Source organism: Telmatherina bonti (genome assembly GCF_933228915.1).
Source record: "Telmatherina bonti genome assembly, chromosome: 21".
NCBI lineage: Eukaryota > Metazoa > Chordata > Actinopteri > Atheriniformes > Telmatherinidae > Telmatherina > Telmatherina bonti.
The window spans coordinates 19,616,900-19,634,510 of record NC_136630.1 but is presented as its reverse complement, the minus strand read 5'-3'; the positions used below and the strand labels follow the sequence as shown (position 1 = coordinate 19,634,510).

The 17,611-nt window shown below is 41.0% G+C and overlaps 1 protein-coding gene across 1 annotated transcript in view; it reads right to left on the bottom strand.

Annotated features, from left to right (window-relative positions):
* Positions 1 to 5,379, bottom strand: part of mpp2b (MAGUK p55 scaffold protein 2b) — a gene marked incomplete at both ends in the record, with an annotated part of 33,017 nt that extends 27,638 nt beyond the window's left edge. The window contains one exon of the mRNA XM_079261224.1: positions 5,309 to 5,379. Within this exon, the coding sequence (XP_079117350.1) occupies positions 5,309 to 5,339 (31 nt within the window). The remainder of the gene's footprint in view (positions 1 to 5,308) is intronic.
* Between the last annotated feature and the right edge of the window lie 12,232 nt (positions 5,380 to 17,611).

Here is a 17,611-nt window from a genome sequence, read left to right as displayed (position 1 = left end):
ACTTGATTGGACTGATTGTGTGGAGAATTAAAACCACGTCTTGTGAAGCCACACCGGACTCTCGCAGGAGAGCCTAGAAGCTTGTGTGGGGGTAGACAAACGTGGGGGCACGACCCATTCACATGCATTCATCCAACTGTTGAAGTGAATTGTTTGTGTAAAATCTAATTTACTGCAGTAAGAAAAAAAAAAAAAAAAGAAAAAAAACAAACAACAAAAAATGTATGAGAGAAGGAAGTGAGGAAAAGAGTGTGTTCATTAAAGGCCTTCTGCTCACTGAAGGAGATGATGTCATAGCATGTTAGGCAGAAACAAACATATAAATCCTGTGTAAAATAGCTGCTTGTGCTTTTCTTCCTAAAGCTTTTATAAGAGCATAAAAGCCACTCCCTGTATGAATGTGGAACCTTTTCCTAAGGAAAAGCAATTCTTTATTATCACCTGAGAACATTTTAAAGAGCAACAACATATTAAGAATGAAAAATCAGAAATGTGAGAGATGTGATTTATAGTATTAGGAACTTACTATGTTAAATTACTGTACATTGTGTAGGCAATAAGCTTGGGTTTCTGTCTGTTCCCTTTCAGACATTCATAAGGTGATTTTTATTCCTTTACTACTGCTATTATAAATTTACACCTAGCATGTCTAAATAAATTTAGATAGACTGGAAATAAATAATGCAGCTGAAGGATGCTGAAACTAAGCATAATGTTAGGAAAAAAAAAGAAAATTCTTGACCTTAAAATAGGAATGGTGAACCAACGTAACGTGCCAGAGTAAATTTCCCTTGCAATAAGTTCACTTTAGCTAAATGTGAGCTAACGGCGAGAAGATAAGTTCTCAGAACAAGTGTATCTTCTTAGCAAGATCATGTTCAGCTTTCCCAGGAGAGAACTGAGTTATGAATCCACTGATAATATAGTCTCACACACACAATTACAATGTAATGTTCAAGTTACAGGATGTTCACAGCACAGAACATGGTCCACATAATATGTTTGCCTCAGGATTCAGAAGAAAACTATTATAATTATGAGGCTATGATCTTTATTTTCCCCTTACTGGAGAAGAAAATACACCACATGACCAAATGGTTCAGTCTCAAAAGCTTGTCTGCTGTATGGTGTTGGACACATTGCAGCGTTCCCTTCTAAACCCTTGTCAGCATGCAGCTTGGTCCACAGGGACCTCAAATGTCTATCTTGCCTGAAGGGGATTCAGAGGAGGGGCTGGGGGAGAGTGAGTTCTTGATCCGGGTCACTGCAGAGTTCTGGGTGTCACGCGTGGTCAGTCAGGAGACTGGAGCAGAAACGGTCCCTACAACCTAAAGCATCATTCCACCTCCCCTCTGTGTCAGCTCTGAGTCCTGGAGCAGAACCTGATATGCAGATGTGGCTGCATGGACCCGGCCGCTGCTGATGGGGCCTGGGGATCCCAGAACCAGAGGGTCTGGCAGAGCCCTGTTGGTTGTGACTGTGAACAGTGTGGATATGGCTCCTATGGTGGACATTTGAGCTGGATTTTCACCTTTGACCTCTGGAGGTGATGGATCCTCCTTGTCCTCAGACTGTGTTTCAGTTGTGGGATTTTCTGGAAGTAAAAGACTAACGGATGTGGCCGGCAGGCAGCACAAATCCCACCCCGACTACAGAATCAGATGATGTTTTCTGGAATAAGCTGCACCCTGATTCTGTCAGAAAGACTGTTGGGTTCACTCAGTTCTCTGTGGAAAACCTGGATCTCCTTCCTTGAACTTTTGCCTACTTTCTGATCCTTTACATGTTACTCTTAATTAATTACACATATGAATCTGATTTATCTACCAGGAAGCTTTGATGAACATGTGTCGGGCACTTCCTGGCATGAATTTCTGATTGTATGCTGATTGGAGGAGAGCATGGTGGCTGTGGCGCGTCTGACTCCTGAGCAGATCGAGTGATACGAGCTGAATGATTATCCACAAGACCAGGCCAAGGAATGAGGCCCTACAACCAAACATTTACTCACTGTTTCTGCTTAGCTTTATACCACATTTATGAGCATGCATAAAATTTTGCACTCCTGCAGACTTCTGCAACTGAACAATGACACAGACATCTCTGCTTTGCTGCAGGGAAGCTGAACAGTTCATACAGACAAGTCAACTTCTGGCACGCTGTGCCTTATATAAAAAAAAAAAAAAAAAAAAAAAAAAAAAAAGTGATGAATACTAAGTTTTTAATGTTTGAGACAGAATAGATGTCAAAAGAGAAAAAATAAGCCGCTATATGACATTAAATAAGAAGGTAGTTTTGTAATTTCCCGACTTCAGCGAATGCAACACAGGTACAACAATCTCCGTGTTTTATTTGCTGACAGCTTGGTGTTTCATCCCTAATCAGAATTCATTATTTTGAATTAAAGCAGATATGCTCAGTGGTTAAAATACACATCAGATGATTTTTGTTTAAAGAGTAGAACCAACTCTTGCGATGGCTGCCAGTAAACAGACCAGTCTCTTAGATAACACGCTTAATAAGTAAACAAACAAGTCATTTAAGCCCTGTATGTCCTCAAAATTAACATGAATATGAGGCAGATTATTTGAACAGTATTGATACTTCCAAAGTTAAGCTAACTATGCTAAACCGTTAGCCTTGGCCTTTTCTGTTACACACGTTTGCATTAAAATCATTAAGGAAGAAGTGCTGCTGTGAGTGTGTGCACGTACATGTGTGCGTCGTGTTGTTGTAGATGAAAACAGCTTTACCATCAGTATTAGAAGTTTGTTTCTAAATGCTGCTTTAGTTCAAATGTAGATAGAAAACAAACAGCTTTATTATGACCTGAAGGTCTCTGGCTGTTCAGTACCTGAAGTCCAGCTGTTAAAGATGGGTTTACATCTTGTTGCTTTATGCTTATGCTTATGTTTACAATATATTTGGAATAGAAAGCCAGTCTTATTATGATCTCAGTTTTGTGTGTGTTGCTCCTGAATGGGTCTGTTGGAGTCTGAGAGAGACAAATCAGAGTAAACCATGAGATTAACTAGACTACATTACTGATTAAATCAACAGTTCTGAATGAGCTTTATTTAATATATGCAGAGATTCTTCAGTGTGGTTCTGCTTCTGTCATTTAGCAGACATGACATAAACAACACGAGCAGTAAATCAGAAAGGAGATTCCAGCATGGATAAGTGTTGGTCAGACTGCTGGGAGTCCAGTTTGACACATGTCCTGCTATGCAGTACTAGAGGATTTTTTCTGGTTGTTGGTTAAGATGAGACTACCTGATAGGAACTTTGCAATAAGTAATTAAATGAATTTGGTTACTTTGAATGATTACCTACCAGATAACTGAGTGGCCCTAACTGTTGCTTTGTATTGTTCATGTTTTACTCCATGACTGTTTAGCTTAAACTGACTATCCTCTGCACCCCCCAGGCCTGGCCCCTGACCGACCTCTAGTTGACCCTGACTTGATTTTCCTTTTGATGCTGTTTGCTCTGACTGTGACATGGTGGAGGCTGCAGCTCTCCCGTCTCAGTTCTCGTGCTTACTTGAGCTTACTCTTTAGCTGAAAACAAGTCCATGTTTTGGCGCTCTCTTATGAATGACTTTCTGGATGCCATTTTCCTGAATGTTTTCCTCCCACAGGTTGCAGACGGGGAAATTTCCTTCTGGCTCTCTTTTCAGGTCTTCCTTGGACCAAAAGTACTTTTTCTGGTTCTGATGTACATGCGCATGCGTAACATGGAAACATGGGCCTTTTTGTGATTCTTTTTGCAGGACCCTCACCCAAGTGGGCATGGTTCCTTCCAAGACTGCCTGTTCAGACACAGCTCTGTGTGAAAGTAATGTTTGAACATATTGTCCTAACCTCATAAGAACCCTTTTCAGGCATTTGCACACAGGTGAAAGCTGCCCTTCATGAATCAGCATCTATGCAGCTCTATTCACTTCATTTTGTCCTGATGAGAAGCTTTAAACATCAGCGCTGGAACCAACATCGATGGTTTAGGCCATTTCAGGTTTTCCTGACGACCCAGACAGTGGTAAAGGTCGCAGAGTGAGCTGCTTGGCACTACAGATTGCTTGAACCTCCTGAAGCTCTTCAGTCTGAAGTTACGGAAGAATAACGCACCACCCAACAAAGGGCAGAATAATCCCTGTGGTTGCGTGGGTAAGTGAGATAGTCTACTCTCACACCTGAAGACCAGCCTTCGCTCTCAAGCAAGATCAGTGTGAGGTGAAGAAAAAAAAGCGCTCCACTGCAACTGTGATATGCCAAGTCCCACCAGAACGCCGACAGTGTCTTCACTACACCTCTGTCACCCCCTAAGAGGAATGATTTGTTTCCACTTTTCTTACATTTATTGTTAGACTCAGATTTTGAAGCTGAAGCAAATGGCTCCTCACTATTGTAATTTCTGAAAGATTCTTTTAAAACCCGATAGGCATGAGGCTCCTGATGTTTTGAGAATGTTGTCTTCTGTATGTATTTTTGCGTTCTGATAACAATTTCTCTTCTTATTGTTGGTCCTGTAGGACCAAGAGGAGGGAGAGTGTTGGGGAAAATTGTTATGAGTTTGGTTTGTATTAAGTATTAGACATATATGCATTGATTTGCTGTGATCCTGCTGTGTTTTGTGTCTATGCACAAAGCTTTCTTTAAGTTATATGATCCTTGTCTGGAATGTGCAGACAAAGTCTGAGACAGGAAGAGTTTCCTGCAGGGCATCTGTTTTTGTCAACTGCTTGGTTGACCAGTTGTCTAAAGGTTAGAGGTTAAAGGTAATAAAGTAATATAGTGAGTGATTGATGCTTAGTGAGTTCAGTTTAGTCTTAAATAAGAGATAATGATTGTTTCATATGGTCTGCCCAGCAACTAGGAGGAGTTAAGCATGGTTTATAATCGGGTGTTACTTCAGCATCTGCAGAGAGAGTTCTCTCTCCAAGCTCCAGCGTGTGCTTGTATTAGTTTATAATAAAATGTTCATTGTAAGAAGACAGTTGACTCTTAGATGTATTACAACTTCTCAAGACCAGAGTATTTTCCACCACAAAGTGCAAACCTGCAAAGTTTACAAAAGTAAATCTTTTGAAGCATGGCTGATCTACGACGGGAGTTTTAGAGCTCCATTAGCCAGCTCATTAAGTTGCATTAGAAGTAAGGAGATACACGTCCTGAGTGCGAGAATAACTACCAACCACTCAGTATACCCTCCCCCCCCCCCCCCCCCCCCCCACACACACACACACACACACACACACACCCCACACACCAATATAAGCTTATTGTAGTGATACTGAAATACCTACCAGAGTCAGAGCTGGATGTTGCCACAGGCATTTTAAAGATTGGCTCCTCCCAGTATCCTCTACAAAACTTGTTTGGTCAACTGCAATGACAAGGAGAAGCACAGACTGTGAATATAAATGCAAAAAAAAGGTCAAATTCAAGCTGGAACAAGTTCTGTTGTTAGAGCCGGACCTTGAATTCAACACAGTGAGAAAGAAGAAAGTTCTCCCCTCGACAAACAGTCAATGGACTGACCAACGCAGAACATTCCCATTATATCAAAACCACCTCCCACACATGACAGCTAACTTTATTAATGTCTATAAATAGAGCAGCCAGTTGCTCTGGTAACATCCTGTTTTAGCCATCACGTCTGCTGGGAATACGATAAACAGCAGTTGGAAAGATGGAGTGAGCGGGTGAATGAGTGGGCAGGCCAGCTAGCATCAGCTCAGTAAGGTTTTCCATTCAATCTAATTGATCTTTTCAACATCAGGACAGCGAGAAAAAGTAACGACTTTCACAGGCCGTAGAATGAGTGTGTGTGTCCTAAAACTGGCTCTCTGTGTCTTGTGAACTTTCTGATCCATCAACATAAAAAGCTAGGCCAGTGGAGGAAGAAGAAACGTAAACAAAACAACCAATGAGTGGGGCTTTGTAGAGAAACATGGTGGAATTGTAGCAAGAGCAAAAAGGTGAGAGAGCTGTGAGGCGGGACGGCTGTGTGGAAACATGAGCAGGAATACAGAGAGAAGAACAATGGTGATGAGGAGAAGAGTGTAGCTGATGGGGGAAGAGAGAGAGAGAGAGAGAGAGGAAGCGGGAGCGAGTGAGAGCACTGCAACCAAGGATGCTAATTCTCAGTTGCCATGACAATGGCTATCCACAGTGAAACCGGCGCTGTGGTAGTCAAAACCGAGCAAAGTCACCACAGGGTCACAGTGTGTAAATGTGTGTGACAACATAAGAACCCTGCTTCATCATCACCATCCTCGGCATGTGAGAAACTATCAGGCAGCAGCGACTGGAACATTTACTGCATTATAAATGCGCTCTGTCGACCTTCCAAACTTATTTATTCATAAGGAATAAATATACGTCATTTTCTACATGGACTCACATTCCTGTTTCACGCCTACAGAGCAAATAAACTTTTCTAAAATGGTTTCTGGGCAGAGTTTTTAATTAAAACAGATCACTCGTGTGACCGAGCTGAGCTGTATGTTATTTTATTCATCTGATCATCAGTGCAGAGATAAAACTCAACACTTTAATGCCTGAGTATGTTGACATGTCCCAGACACCCAATTTAGGATTTTACTTGATTAGCTTTTTAATAACATGCCACTGGCTAATTTGGCTGACTTTCAAGTCACATTTTATCCTAAATATATAATAATTACTGTATTAGCGTTTCACCATCCTTTATGTGGAAATGATTCATGCAGATACTCCAAATCAGGATTCTTCGGTTCTGGTTCTCCTGAGCCACCGTTCTGCAGGTTTTAGCTGTGCCCCTGCTTGCACTCACCCGGCTCAAATGCATGGCTCAATACCAGGCTTTTGTAAAACCTGGGAACAAGGAATTGGGGAGAGTTTTGGTGTGTTGAAGCAGGGAAACAACTGAATCCTGCAGGACAATGACCTTCATGGACTGGAGTTGAAGAACTCTGCTCTAATTTGTGCCTGTTAAAGAAGACTTTACTTAATGTTTCTTTTTTTTTTAAACTAGAATTTACAGTTGTTCACTGAATGCCTCACAAGCAGGAAGTGGGCACCTATGAAGTGTAAGTTGCAAAATGCACAAAAAAAAAAAAAAGGTTTTGTGTGATTTACAGCTTTAAAGCCGACTCAGGCAGCTGGGAAACAATGACAAAAGACAGAAACATGTCAGCCAAATAACTTCAAATTTGGTTCTGCACTGTGTCACATGTCCACCATGTTTATTGTGATTTGATACAATTGCAATCCAATATGTGACATGTCTAAAGACATCGCTTTAACCATCATCTTTGGAATATAGACAACATCTCCAACTTTCCATTATAGCCAATAGACATCCAGAAGAATACTTCCTGTTTTGAACTTGACTTGTTTTTTTGTGCAGATCTATAGAAAAACAATGACAGGAAGTGAAATCAGTGTTACACTTCAGACAATGGTTTTAAGGTCGTAAATCAGCTGATGTGGACCTCGTCTCGCTCTTTCAACAACTGCTTACCTGTATGGACTTTATGCGGCTCAGTTCAATGCAGCCAAGCTCAGAAGTAAAGTTCCAATGCTGCTTATGCAGCTTGGATTATTTCCTGAGCAGTTCCACATGCCTGAGCCTGTTGTGGTGCCGTGCGACATATGACGCACACCAGTGCTCTGAAAAAGTTTTCTTACTGCCAACATGAAAGTGATCTCAGATGCTTTTTATGAGGTGTCAGGAGATTTTGGCTAATCTAGAATTAGTACAACAATTACACAATCATCACTTCGCTCGCCATAACGCGCTTTGGACATGATCAGCTTTATATCTTTGCCTCGCTTTATAATTTCTGATCTAATGCATCGCTGTTGGGGACAGTTTTGCTATAAATCTGCAGTGCACAAGTCCGGTCCTCCAGATCTTTTATCCTGCAACTTTTAGATGCAACACAACACACCTGTATCAAATGGCTTAATTCCCTCATCTGCAGAAGTCTGTCAACAAGTCAATGCTTTGATCTAGGTGTGTTGGAGAAGGGCTGCATTTAAATGTTGCAGAATAATAGATCTTAGAAGACCAGACCAGGGCGCTCCTCCTCTAAATGGTTTATTACTAATGTGCATTCCTGGGGCTTTTTCTAATACTACGATAATCATCAGTTGGGTTGTTAACACTGTGCGTAAGTCTCCAAGGCTTATCCGGGTTCTATCCTGTCTTCACGCTGTGTGTAAAGACGAAGCTTGTTAAAAGTATGCCAAAGCCATACAGCTGTAGCTCACCGCCATGCAGTGGAGCTGGGCTTACAAACTGTTGGGAAATATAGAAGATATCACAGCTTTTATCTCACAGAGTATGTAAAATTGTTGTTGATTTTTCCCATTTGCTAAGAGAGATGCCATTAACATTTAACCAGTCTTTTCTGCTGCATAAGGAAAATACCCTGCAGCTGTGGAACATGTGGGTCAGTCTGTACAGCAATACTGTACTTCATGTATCTAAACAGTGTCTTCTCTCTGACTAACTCCCGCTGTCTCCATTGTTCAGCTCACACACACAGACCCACGCACATCTACGCAAATCTCCATCCTTATCACTGCACAGCAGGAAGAGAGCAGCTCAATAACACAGCTGCTGTGACATCACATCTGCAGACCTGCTATCATCTCTGCAATGGCCATTACAACAAGAGGCCAGCTGCATGTGTTGGCTCTTCTGTGCCATCTGTGAGCTCATAGATCTATAATTCTATTTCTAGACTTATTTAAACACATTTTTAAAAAACATTTACAATGTGAAAACAGGTGAATTTTTATTCCCAGATGACCCAAATGATACACAGCCAATATTGACCAAGTATGACTAAAAAGGTCAAAGCTTAGAAGAATCAAAAATAACCTCAGAAGTCAAGAAAGAAAACCGGGTTGACAACCAGTAAATCATCGTATCAGATGCACAAATAATGCACATGGATAGCCATTTCCTTTCAAATAATGCTTGCAGACATGTTAAACATCGAAGCTCAGAAAAGCCAGCATCCAAGCACACCGATGTCCTGGTGAAGTGACACAAGCAGTGGCTCAGGTGTTTGTATCCCAAGTGTAAAATGCCTTAGGCTGTTCTCACACTGAGGCTGCATTAAAGCCTGAAAACATGCTCATGCATACGTGCACACACGTGCCAGCAACCAAACAAGTCTTAATCCACACATGCACACTGGCGTCAGGCCTAAAAATAACCCTGTGCTCCCACAGGTTCGGCTCTTCTCATTACTTTACCAGGGAAAACTGTCGTATCCAAGACAACCGCGAGGAGCTCGCTGCCTTTTTTCTTTTTTCCCCAGCGCTTTGCCATGGCAACAAGGGAAAATGTGTAAAATAGTAATAAATTGGAGCAAAAACTGGGTCTATTAAAAGGTCTGAGCAATACTTTTGAATTGATTTGCTTTTATCTAAGGAAATGTTTTCTAACAGCATCATTTTCCATGGTTACCGGTCAGACAAATGGATCTATTTTGTTTCTTTTTATTCATCAATAAAAACACATTGAAATGAAGGAAAATGTTGCATGTAAATCTATAATTCATAATAAAAGACATTATCAACCTAAAAATGTGATTTGATACAGTAAATTTGGCTGCAATGCAGCTGAAGTTGGTGACATGCAGTTTTTTTCCTTATTGGACAAACCTAATGTAAAAATAGTGTTCAACTGTTCTAAAAACCTGTAATGGACTGGCGACCTGTCCAGGGTGTACCCCGCCTCTCGCCCAAAGACTGCTGGGATAGGCTCCAGTTCCCTTGCAACCCTTACTCAGACGAAGTGGTTCGGATAATGAATGAATGAATGTTCTAAAAACACGTTTTCAAAAATACCAAACAAGTTTCAGCTATCTGCCATGAAGTCTCATCGCTGCTGTCAAACTGGATTCACAACTAAACTTAACATGAAGTATTTCATTCACTTCTCCCCTTCAGAATCACACTACAAATGCCTAAACAAATCAAATCAGTGTATGGAGACTGTGTGGAGGAGGATGCATTTAAAAAGCAGTTTAAAGTTGCCATGTGAAACAGGCCTGTAAGATTGCATGCCTGCAGAAATGAACAGCATGGAAACAAACACTTAGACCTGAGGTGAGTGCAGGCTGAGCTTAACATTGTAAAGATGTTTAAAACCTAAATGCACTGTTAAAACAATACATGTATGTCATTTTTAATCTGCCAAACTTATTTTACTATTTAAAATTGGAATTAATTGGGATTTAAAAAACACTTAATAAACTTCAGACAAAATGTAGGAAAAATTGTGTTTGGCTGACTATTTCAACCTTTTAATGATAACAACTGGTGCTGAATTATATATTGCTGGAAACCTAATTATTTACCTTTTCAACAAGATGTAACTTCTAAGGGTTGTGCTTCTGTGGAATAAGATTCCGACTGTAATTAGAATGAAATGCATCACTGAGAGGTGAAAGGACTGAAGCAAAGAGGCATTAGCTACCCAAAGGGAGCGCTTACAGAGTTCATTTATGAATGTCTCATCTCTTCTTTCTGAGATGGCAGCTTCATCAAAGTGAGGAATAGAAATCTGACTGTTGCAATACCACCAAAATCTCTAGAGAAAAACTGCTGAGGCCTGAAAATTACAAAGAAAATCAGCATTTTTACTTTCACAGCAGTACACACGTGGCTTTTTTAAATAAACTATCATACTTGAAACCAGGTGTGAGAACGGTGAACACAGTATAGTCATTTTTCACTGATACATATAAGCAAGGCTTCCTTCATCCATCACATGGAGGATGTGAACATCTGTACCAAATTTCATTTCAAAGCATCCAAAAATCAGATAAATTACACACGTCACCCTTGTGGGGGTGCCACGGGATGAGTCAGGGGATCAATAAAATCACAATTTCCACACCTCGTTTCTCACATTTCCAGATGTGAGAGCGCAACTGAAGCTCAGAATCACCGGCTGTGAGCCATAAGTGCAAAGAGAAGGTGCATTACAAGCCCAAACCGAACTGTCCACATATTCTCCAGAAAAGTTGGAAAACAGTTGTTAAGACATTGTAATTGAAAAGGGAAAAGATTTATTTCCTGGGCTGCTAGATGAAACATCAGGTAAATCTCAGTAGTATATCCTCAGTGGAATCTGGTTACATGATCCAGATCTAATAATAATCCATCTAATCCTTCCTGAACTATTTCAAGCCAACACTGCCATCCCTGGAGCCATGTCACTAGAGAGGCCAACATAACAGCAACATATGCCGTGAACATTTTATGAATGACACCAAGGATGGCGGGGAAAAGACGCTAAAGCCATTAGAGGTAATTCTCCAAGTGGAAACAAGTATGGATGACTCCTACTAGTAAATCCTTCCTCTAAGCCAGCTACAGCTGATTAGAACTCCGACTGGATGTGCTAATTAATCACTCAGCCTGTCAAAGCACTGAAACTAAACAGTGTCGTGGTCAGTCGCCGTCCAGAGTGTCTTATTAAGAGTACAAACAACTTTTTGAGTAAAACATCTGCCAAGGAGTCACTCAGGTAGCTCTTTGAATCTTTTCAGTAATTTACTTTAGACTAATTTGAAGCTGAGACCTGTCATTTGTCAGCTTGACACAATACTACATTCCAGTTTGATGCCCCTACAGAAAAGGTTTTCAAATGTACAGAAGGGCTGCATGGTGGCGTAGTGGTTAGCACTCTCATCTCTCATCAAACCTCCCACTGAGCCTCAGCTGGGGGGGAACAGTGGCCTTCCTGTGTGAAGTTTACATGTTTTCCCCATGTGAGCGTGGGTTCTCTCCAGGTACTCCAACTTCCTCCCACCCACAAGATAAGCATGTTAGGTTAATTGATCACTTCACATTTAAGTTGCTTTGGAAGAAAGCATCTGCCAAATGACTGTAGAATGGAATACAAAAGGGAGAGTTTGTTGGTGAATGGACTTGTACACTTTTCCAGTCATGCCAACAACTCAATGCACTTTACACTACATGTCACAGTCACCCATTCACACACACCACAATAGGCACATCTGGGGGCAATGCAGGGCTCAGTATGTTGCCCAAGGACACTTAGGCATGTAGTCTGAAATCGATCATCCAACTTTCTGGTTGAAAATCGACAACTCTTTCTCACTTCCAAGGCCACTAAGTTCTTCTTAAAGCAGATTTCATAAATTATTAATGAAGAACATCATCAGAAATGTTTCTGTCGAGGTGTAACCAGACCATCTGATCTTAGAGAATCTTGTCAAAAAAACAGAAATTTATGAGAAAGTGCTGAGTCAATGAAGTGTCTCGGTGTGTCGTTTAAGTCCTAAGTGCTGAGAATGCCACACATTCACAATTTATTCCTATACTCAGATTTAACAATGAAAGCTTTTAATCAAATTCCTCAAGTCTAGAATTACACCCACTATTTCAGACACCTGCAGAGGGGTCCTAAGTGGTTAGGAGTTGCCTGTAGAGGATGGCAGTAAGACCAGTGAGACCTGTGCAGACCAGGAGTGGTGAGATTTCAGCTTTCTTTGTCGACCAGCTGCTGATTAGACGGTATCGGCTGGACAGAGCAGGTATTATCTATGTTCTGGATGTAAAAAGAGACATTATCTCACCAGTAAGTGTAAAGCTGTCACATAAATTTGGGATAACGTTATAATGTCATACTTTTATACTTAAATTGTGAAACTTGTTACTCTAAAACATGATAGTTTATTGCAAAAACGTGAAACAAAGCATGTTATTATGTTATGAAAACATCAAACACAAAGTATTGTATGCAGATGTTTTTTATAACCTAGAAATATTAGAAAATACTGGAACAAATGGAAACATTTCAGCTGTTTTTGTTAAGAATTAATTTTTCTTTTGTCATTCATTGTTGTACACACAGGAATGTGGGGCAGATAAGAGCAGCGCGTCACTGCCGTTGTGCATTGAGATTGTGCACATGTGTGTCTAGGTGTGTGTGTGTAACTTTTGGTTAAGAAATAACAGTGGTAACACGTATGACCTTGCTTTCTTCTAAAATCTAAAATGAAAATGCTAAAACCTATATGCATCGTGGGACTGTGAGACTGAAGTTGCCGACATGAAGACACTGTTCTGTCTGGTTGATCAGTGTCCTCGATGCGTCACCATTTCCTCATTCAACCAGAAATACGCTTTATATTCCATGTTTTCACTGCAAAACGCCTCACGTTATTAAGCAAAAAGTTTCACCTTTCTGCAATAAATTATCACACTGATATTAGTAATAAGTTGTGAGTTGTTTGTTTTTAATTTTTTATGAAACAAACCCTGGTTTTATCTTGTAGAAGCTGCTTTTTCGACATTAAAATTAAATGAAACTGGAATTTGCCTTTGATTCGCTGTTTTGCTTTGATAGATGGTCACTAAGTGAAAATCGGAATATTTGGAGGGGGACATGGCTAAAAAAGTCATGCCAAATGCAAAACAAAAAGTAACTACCACTCACAAGGAACCTCCATTCGTCTTTCACATTGGAGCATTGGAGGTCTATTTCTATCGGGTTCAACACGTCAGCACGTGACCTTCCAGAGGTCCGCGAGCGCTCAAACCACAGTGTGCTGACAAGGATGCACCCTTTTTTGTTCTGTTTGTATTGTTGTTTGTTCCCTGTGTCTAACCATTGGTATATCCCTGACACTCTGTTAATTTGTATATATCTCCTAAAACATTGAGGGAAAAAAATCTCTATACTTCCCGATAGTGTGTGTGGGCATGCGCATAAACAACGAACAGGTGCGTAGCGTCCACCCAGTCTTTGTTATTCGTGTTTCTACACTAAAGTGCCTCATGGCCGACATTAATTTCGCGGCTCGCTGGTGCCGCAGTTGTGAATACCTGTCAGACTGTTGCGCCAGTGGAAATTAGCTTGAGGCCAGTGAGGCTAGCCGAAGAAAAATGGCATGTGGCTGCGGGCTTGTAGACAAAAAATAAGGCGAACGAGCCTGTGACACAGTCCTCCTATTGAGATACGGACATTAGCTCTGATAATAGGTGTAGTCAAGGTAGTGATACGTTTTACATGAGTTCTTATAAAGAGACATTTACCAACGAGACGAAATAACACATTTTTATGGAGCATTTGCAGTATGCAACAGTAGCCATCGGGTGATTAAAGAAGGGGAAATACATGCTGGCTTTATTATTTCCGCCAACCGCTTGAATACATTTAAACACCACGTTTCGCAGGTGAAAAGCAGCTTTATGTTGAGGTGCTCACCTGCCCGGTCACCTTTATCCGGATGCCTCCTCCTCTCTTTCTGCGATGCAGCGAGTCTGTGATATCAACCCTGGTGTCCCCTCAGGTGTGGAAACACCGAAACCAACAGCAACCCACACAAAAGCTTATCTTTACCTTACCCAAAACGGCTCGCACACTATGACAAATAGATCCATTCATCAAAACCCAGTTTTCTGACGACTATGCACGCGCTGACTTCTCTTCCTTGATAGATGTCCAGTTAGGGTAATGGTTGTCAAACGCGTCTTTTCGGTTTTGTAGCCTTGTGTGAAGTTGAAGCCTGTCGACTGGCGACGACATGAATCCATGCAGGAGCAGCAGGAAACGAGCAGAACTTGAGTGTCTGCGCATCATGGTGATATAGCGACATCCAGTGGAAGTATGCGCAACTGCAGTTGTCTGAACGCATATGTAGTAGAAAGAAAAAAACAGGTTTGTCTTGTGTAAGATTTTATTCCACTTAAATCTTTATTGTAAATAGATTGTTTTTGTTACAAATTATTTACATTTTTTTGGCAAAAGAACGAATTACATACAGACACTGATAAAAGCAGACAAACAAAGATTTTCATGCACATTGAATAATTAAACATATAGGGTAGGTCTAATGTCCAGTGCAGGTTGTCACTTGATAATAATTTTGATTTGTGTTAAATAAAAGGACTGGGTGGCTGGGGGTAGAGGGTGGCGCTTGGCATTAACATTGGACTCATTTACCATGAATCAACATAGTCGGATCTGTGAGAAAAAGAGAGAAAAAAAACAGTTAAATCACTTAAAATGCTTTTTCTAACTTCATACCAATATGTGGGAGATTAGGATCTTAAGTATCACCACAGCACTGCTTGTGTGAATGTATTAGATCAGTATTGGCAGGGCTACGTGTTAATCTATATTAGGTGCTTAAATTAAAGCATCTCCCTTAATTGTAAAGACACTTCTTAAAGCTATATTAATTCATTCATGGAATTTAGCCTGTGAACCCATAGCAACACGAGTGGATTTATATGTGTAATGTGCAAATTCACCGGCTTCAATCATTCCCTTAAATTATACTGTCAGTGGTCAGTTTGGTGTGGGCGTCAGCTAGAAGGGTGCCAGACTGTTTTTTCTTACCGTGGCTCAGTATCTTGGCTCGAATCTGCCCCAAACAGCAGCCAAGCCACCGCCTGCTCTGGGGATGATCTCTTCCCGTACCTGCAGAAAATAAACCACTGCATGTAATGATGGCAATCAAACATCAGTGAGAGTCTCCATCCACCCTCCTCAGCTTTATAAAGTGCTCCAGTGTGACCCCATCAACCTTGCTATGAATTTCAGCTGTTGGAAATATTTTTTTTCTGAGGAATCATCAAGCTGTCAACACGGCAGGTTAACCACATACACCCTGTTGAGTCTTTGTGTTTCTCTTTGCAATCTCTTCCTGCCCAATCACAAATCAGATGTGCAATTACCTGACAAAAGGGGATTTTCAAGTTTACTGCCTGGTGGTCCTCACAGCAAATACACCAGTCTCCTCTAAAATTGGTCTTTTGACAAGATAACTTGTTTCTGAAGAGGACATGTGCCGAGGGGCTAAAATCTGGTGCACACAGACCTTTGAATGTAATCACACATCCAGCTGGTTTAATTGCAGAGGAGGCAAGTTAAAGCTGAGACTATATTCAGCCTCCATCAAAGAAAAACACACAACCAGAGCTCTAGGAAGCCACCACTGCGTGTCTTTTAAATACTCTGTTATTATTCTGTCTTTACACCACGCAAGAAGTAAAAGGAAATGTTTTGGATATCACTGCGCAATTCCTACAGGCTTCAGCTGGTCGGATGCCAGGCTACTGATTCTTAGTTCTAACTTAAAGAAAATCCATTTAACTAGTTAACCCAAGAGTGTTTATTACTTTAGAAAGTGGCAGCATTGGGGAAATTTCTATTCAGGTTGTTAAATGGCCCCTCATGAAGTCATACCACAAAAGGAGGGCTCCATGATTCATGTTTATCTTTGCAAACATGTCCTTGACCCTCAGACTTTAATCCAGACATCAAGGGAGGTCGATGCCTCTACGAGCCAGTCAGAGCACGAAAATACCAAGTTCACGCAAATTTTATGAGCATTTTTTTTTTAAAGAAAGTTTTAATATAGGCAAGGTAGGAACTAATTGAAGAATTAATGTCGAAAACTTGATCTAGTGCCAAAGTTGCTTCACAATCAGTGCGCACTCGTGGAATGTAGTCATGCGTCGCTGTTGTCTTTCGACAACATGCCAGAACCTACACGTGCGTTTTGGTTCAAGTAAAAACAGTTCAGGCACGCTTAAGTGGAGCTCTTTGCCTTACCTCTGTCTGGTAATGAGGTTGACATAATGTCTGACAGCTGCGTGGTATTTGGCCCACTCCTCCGGTGAGGCGTTGCTCCCGGGGCTCTCCGGTTTTGGGGGGTAGGCGTCCGCGAAGCTGCTCAAACACACCAGAAGGCAAACGAATGCCGCGAGCATCACCCAAGATCTCAGCATTTTGGCCATCTGAGGAGAGAGAAGGAACAAAACTCTTTAGAGATAAATGTTATCATTTAAAAAAAAAAACAATGAAATGTTTACGAATACGGTTCTGTTTTACATAAACATACAGACTCTGACTGTTTTAAAGTTGATCACAGATTTGCAAAAAGTCAAAGAAGGGAAAAATTCTTTGCATCAGAGTAAAACAAAGTAAGAAGACTTACTGTTTTATCCTGTATCCTGATGCTTTCACCTCAGTGGTGCCCCCGTCCTGTTGCTCTCCTCTCACTTCACAGGATTATATAGTGTGGGAAGGATACCTGATGCGCACCGAGTGACACTTAACCACACCCACTCCGTCAGGACACGCGCGTGAGCGGTTACTCATGTCGAAAGAAAGAAAGAAAAAAAGAACTGCTCAGACCTTAGTTTAGAGCAAATTTTTATTTGAAATGGAAAACTATTTATACAGTCGTTTTTTAAGACTGCTTAGAGTAAAAAAACGATAAGAAAGATCGTGTTGGAGTGGATTTTGGAGTGGATGTGATTTCAGCACCACGGACAGCACCCTGGGAAGCAGCATACAAACTGGCCTCAGCTCTGAGCCCTGATGCCTACATTACATGAGAGCCATCTACAATATAATGCTTTTCACTTCTGATGGCTTGTAGAACATCAGAAACAACTAATTACAAGCAAACATAAAGAAAAACAACTAACAGGCTCTTCACACTTTGGACGATGACCTGCACTGTGAAAAAGCACCTCAGCAGTAATTTTCCAAGCTGACACAGACCAGGTTTCACAGAATGACCACGATCCATTACTTATAATTTGCAATAAAA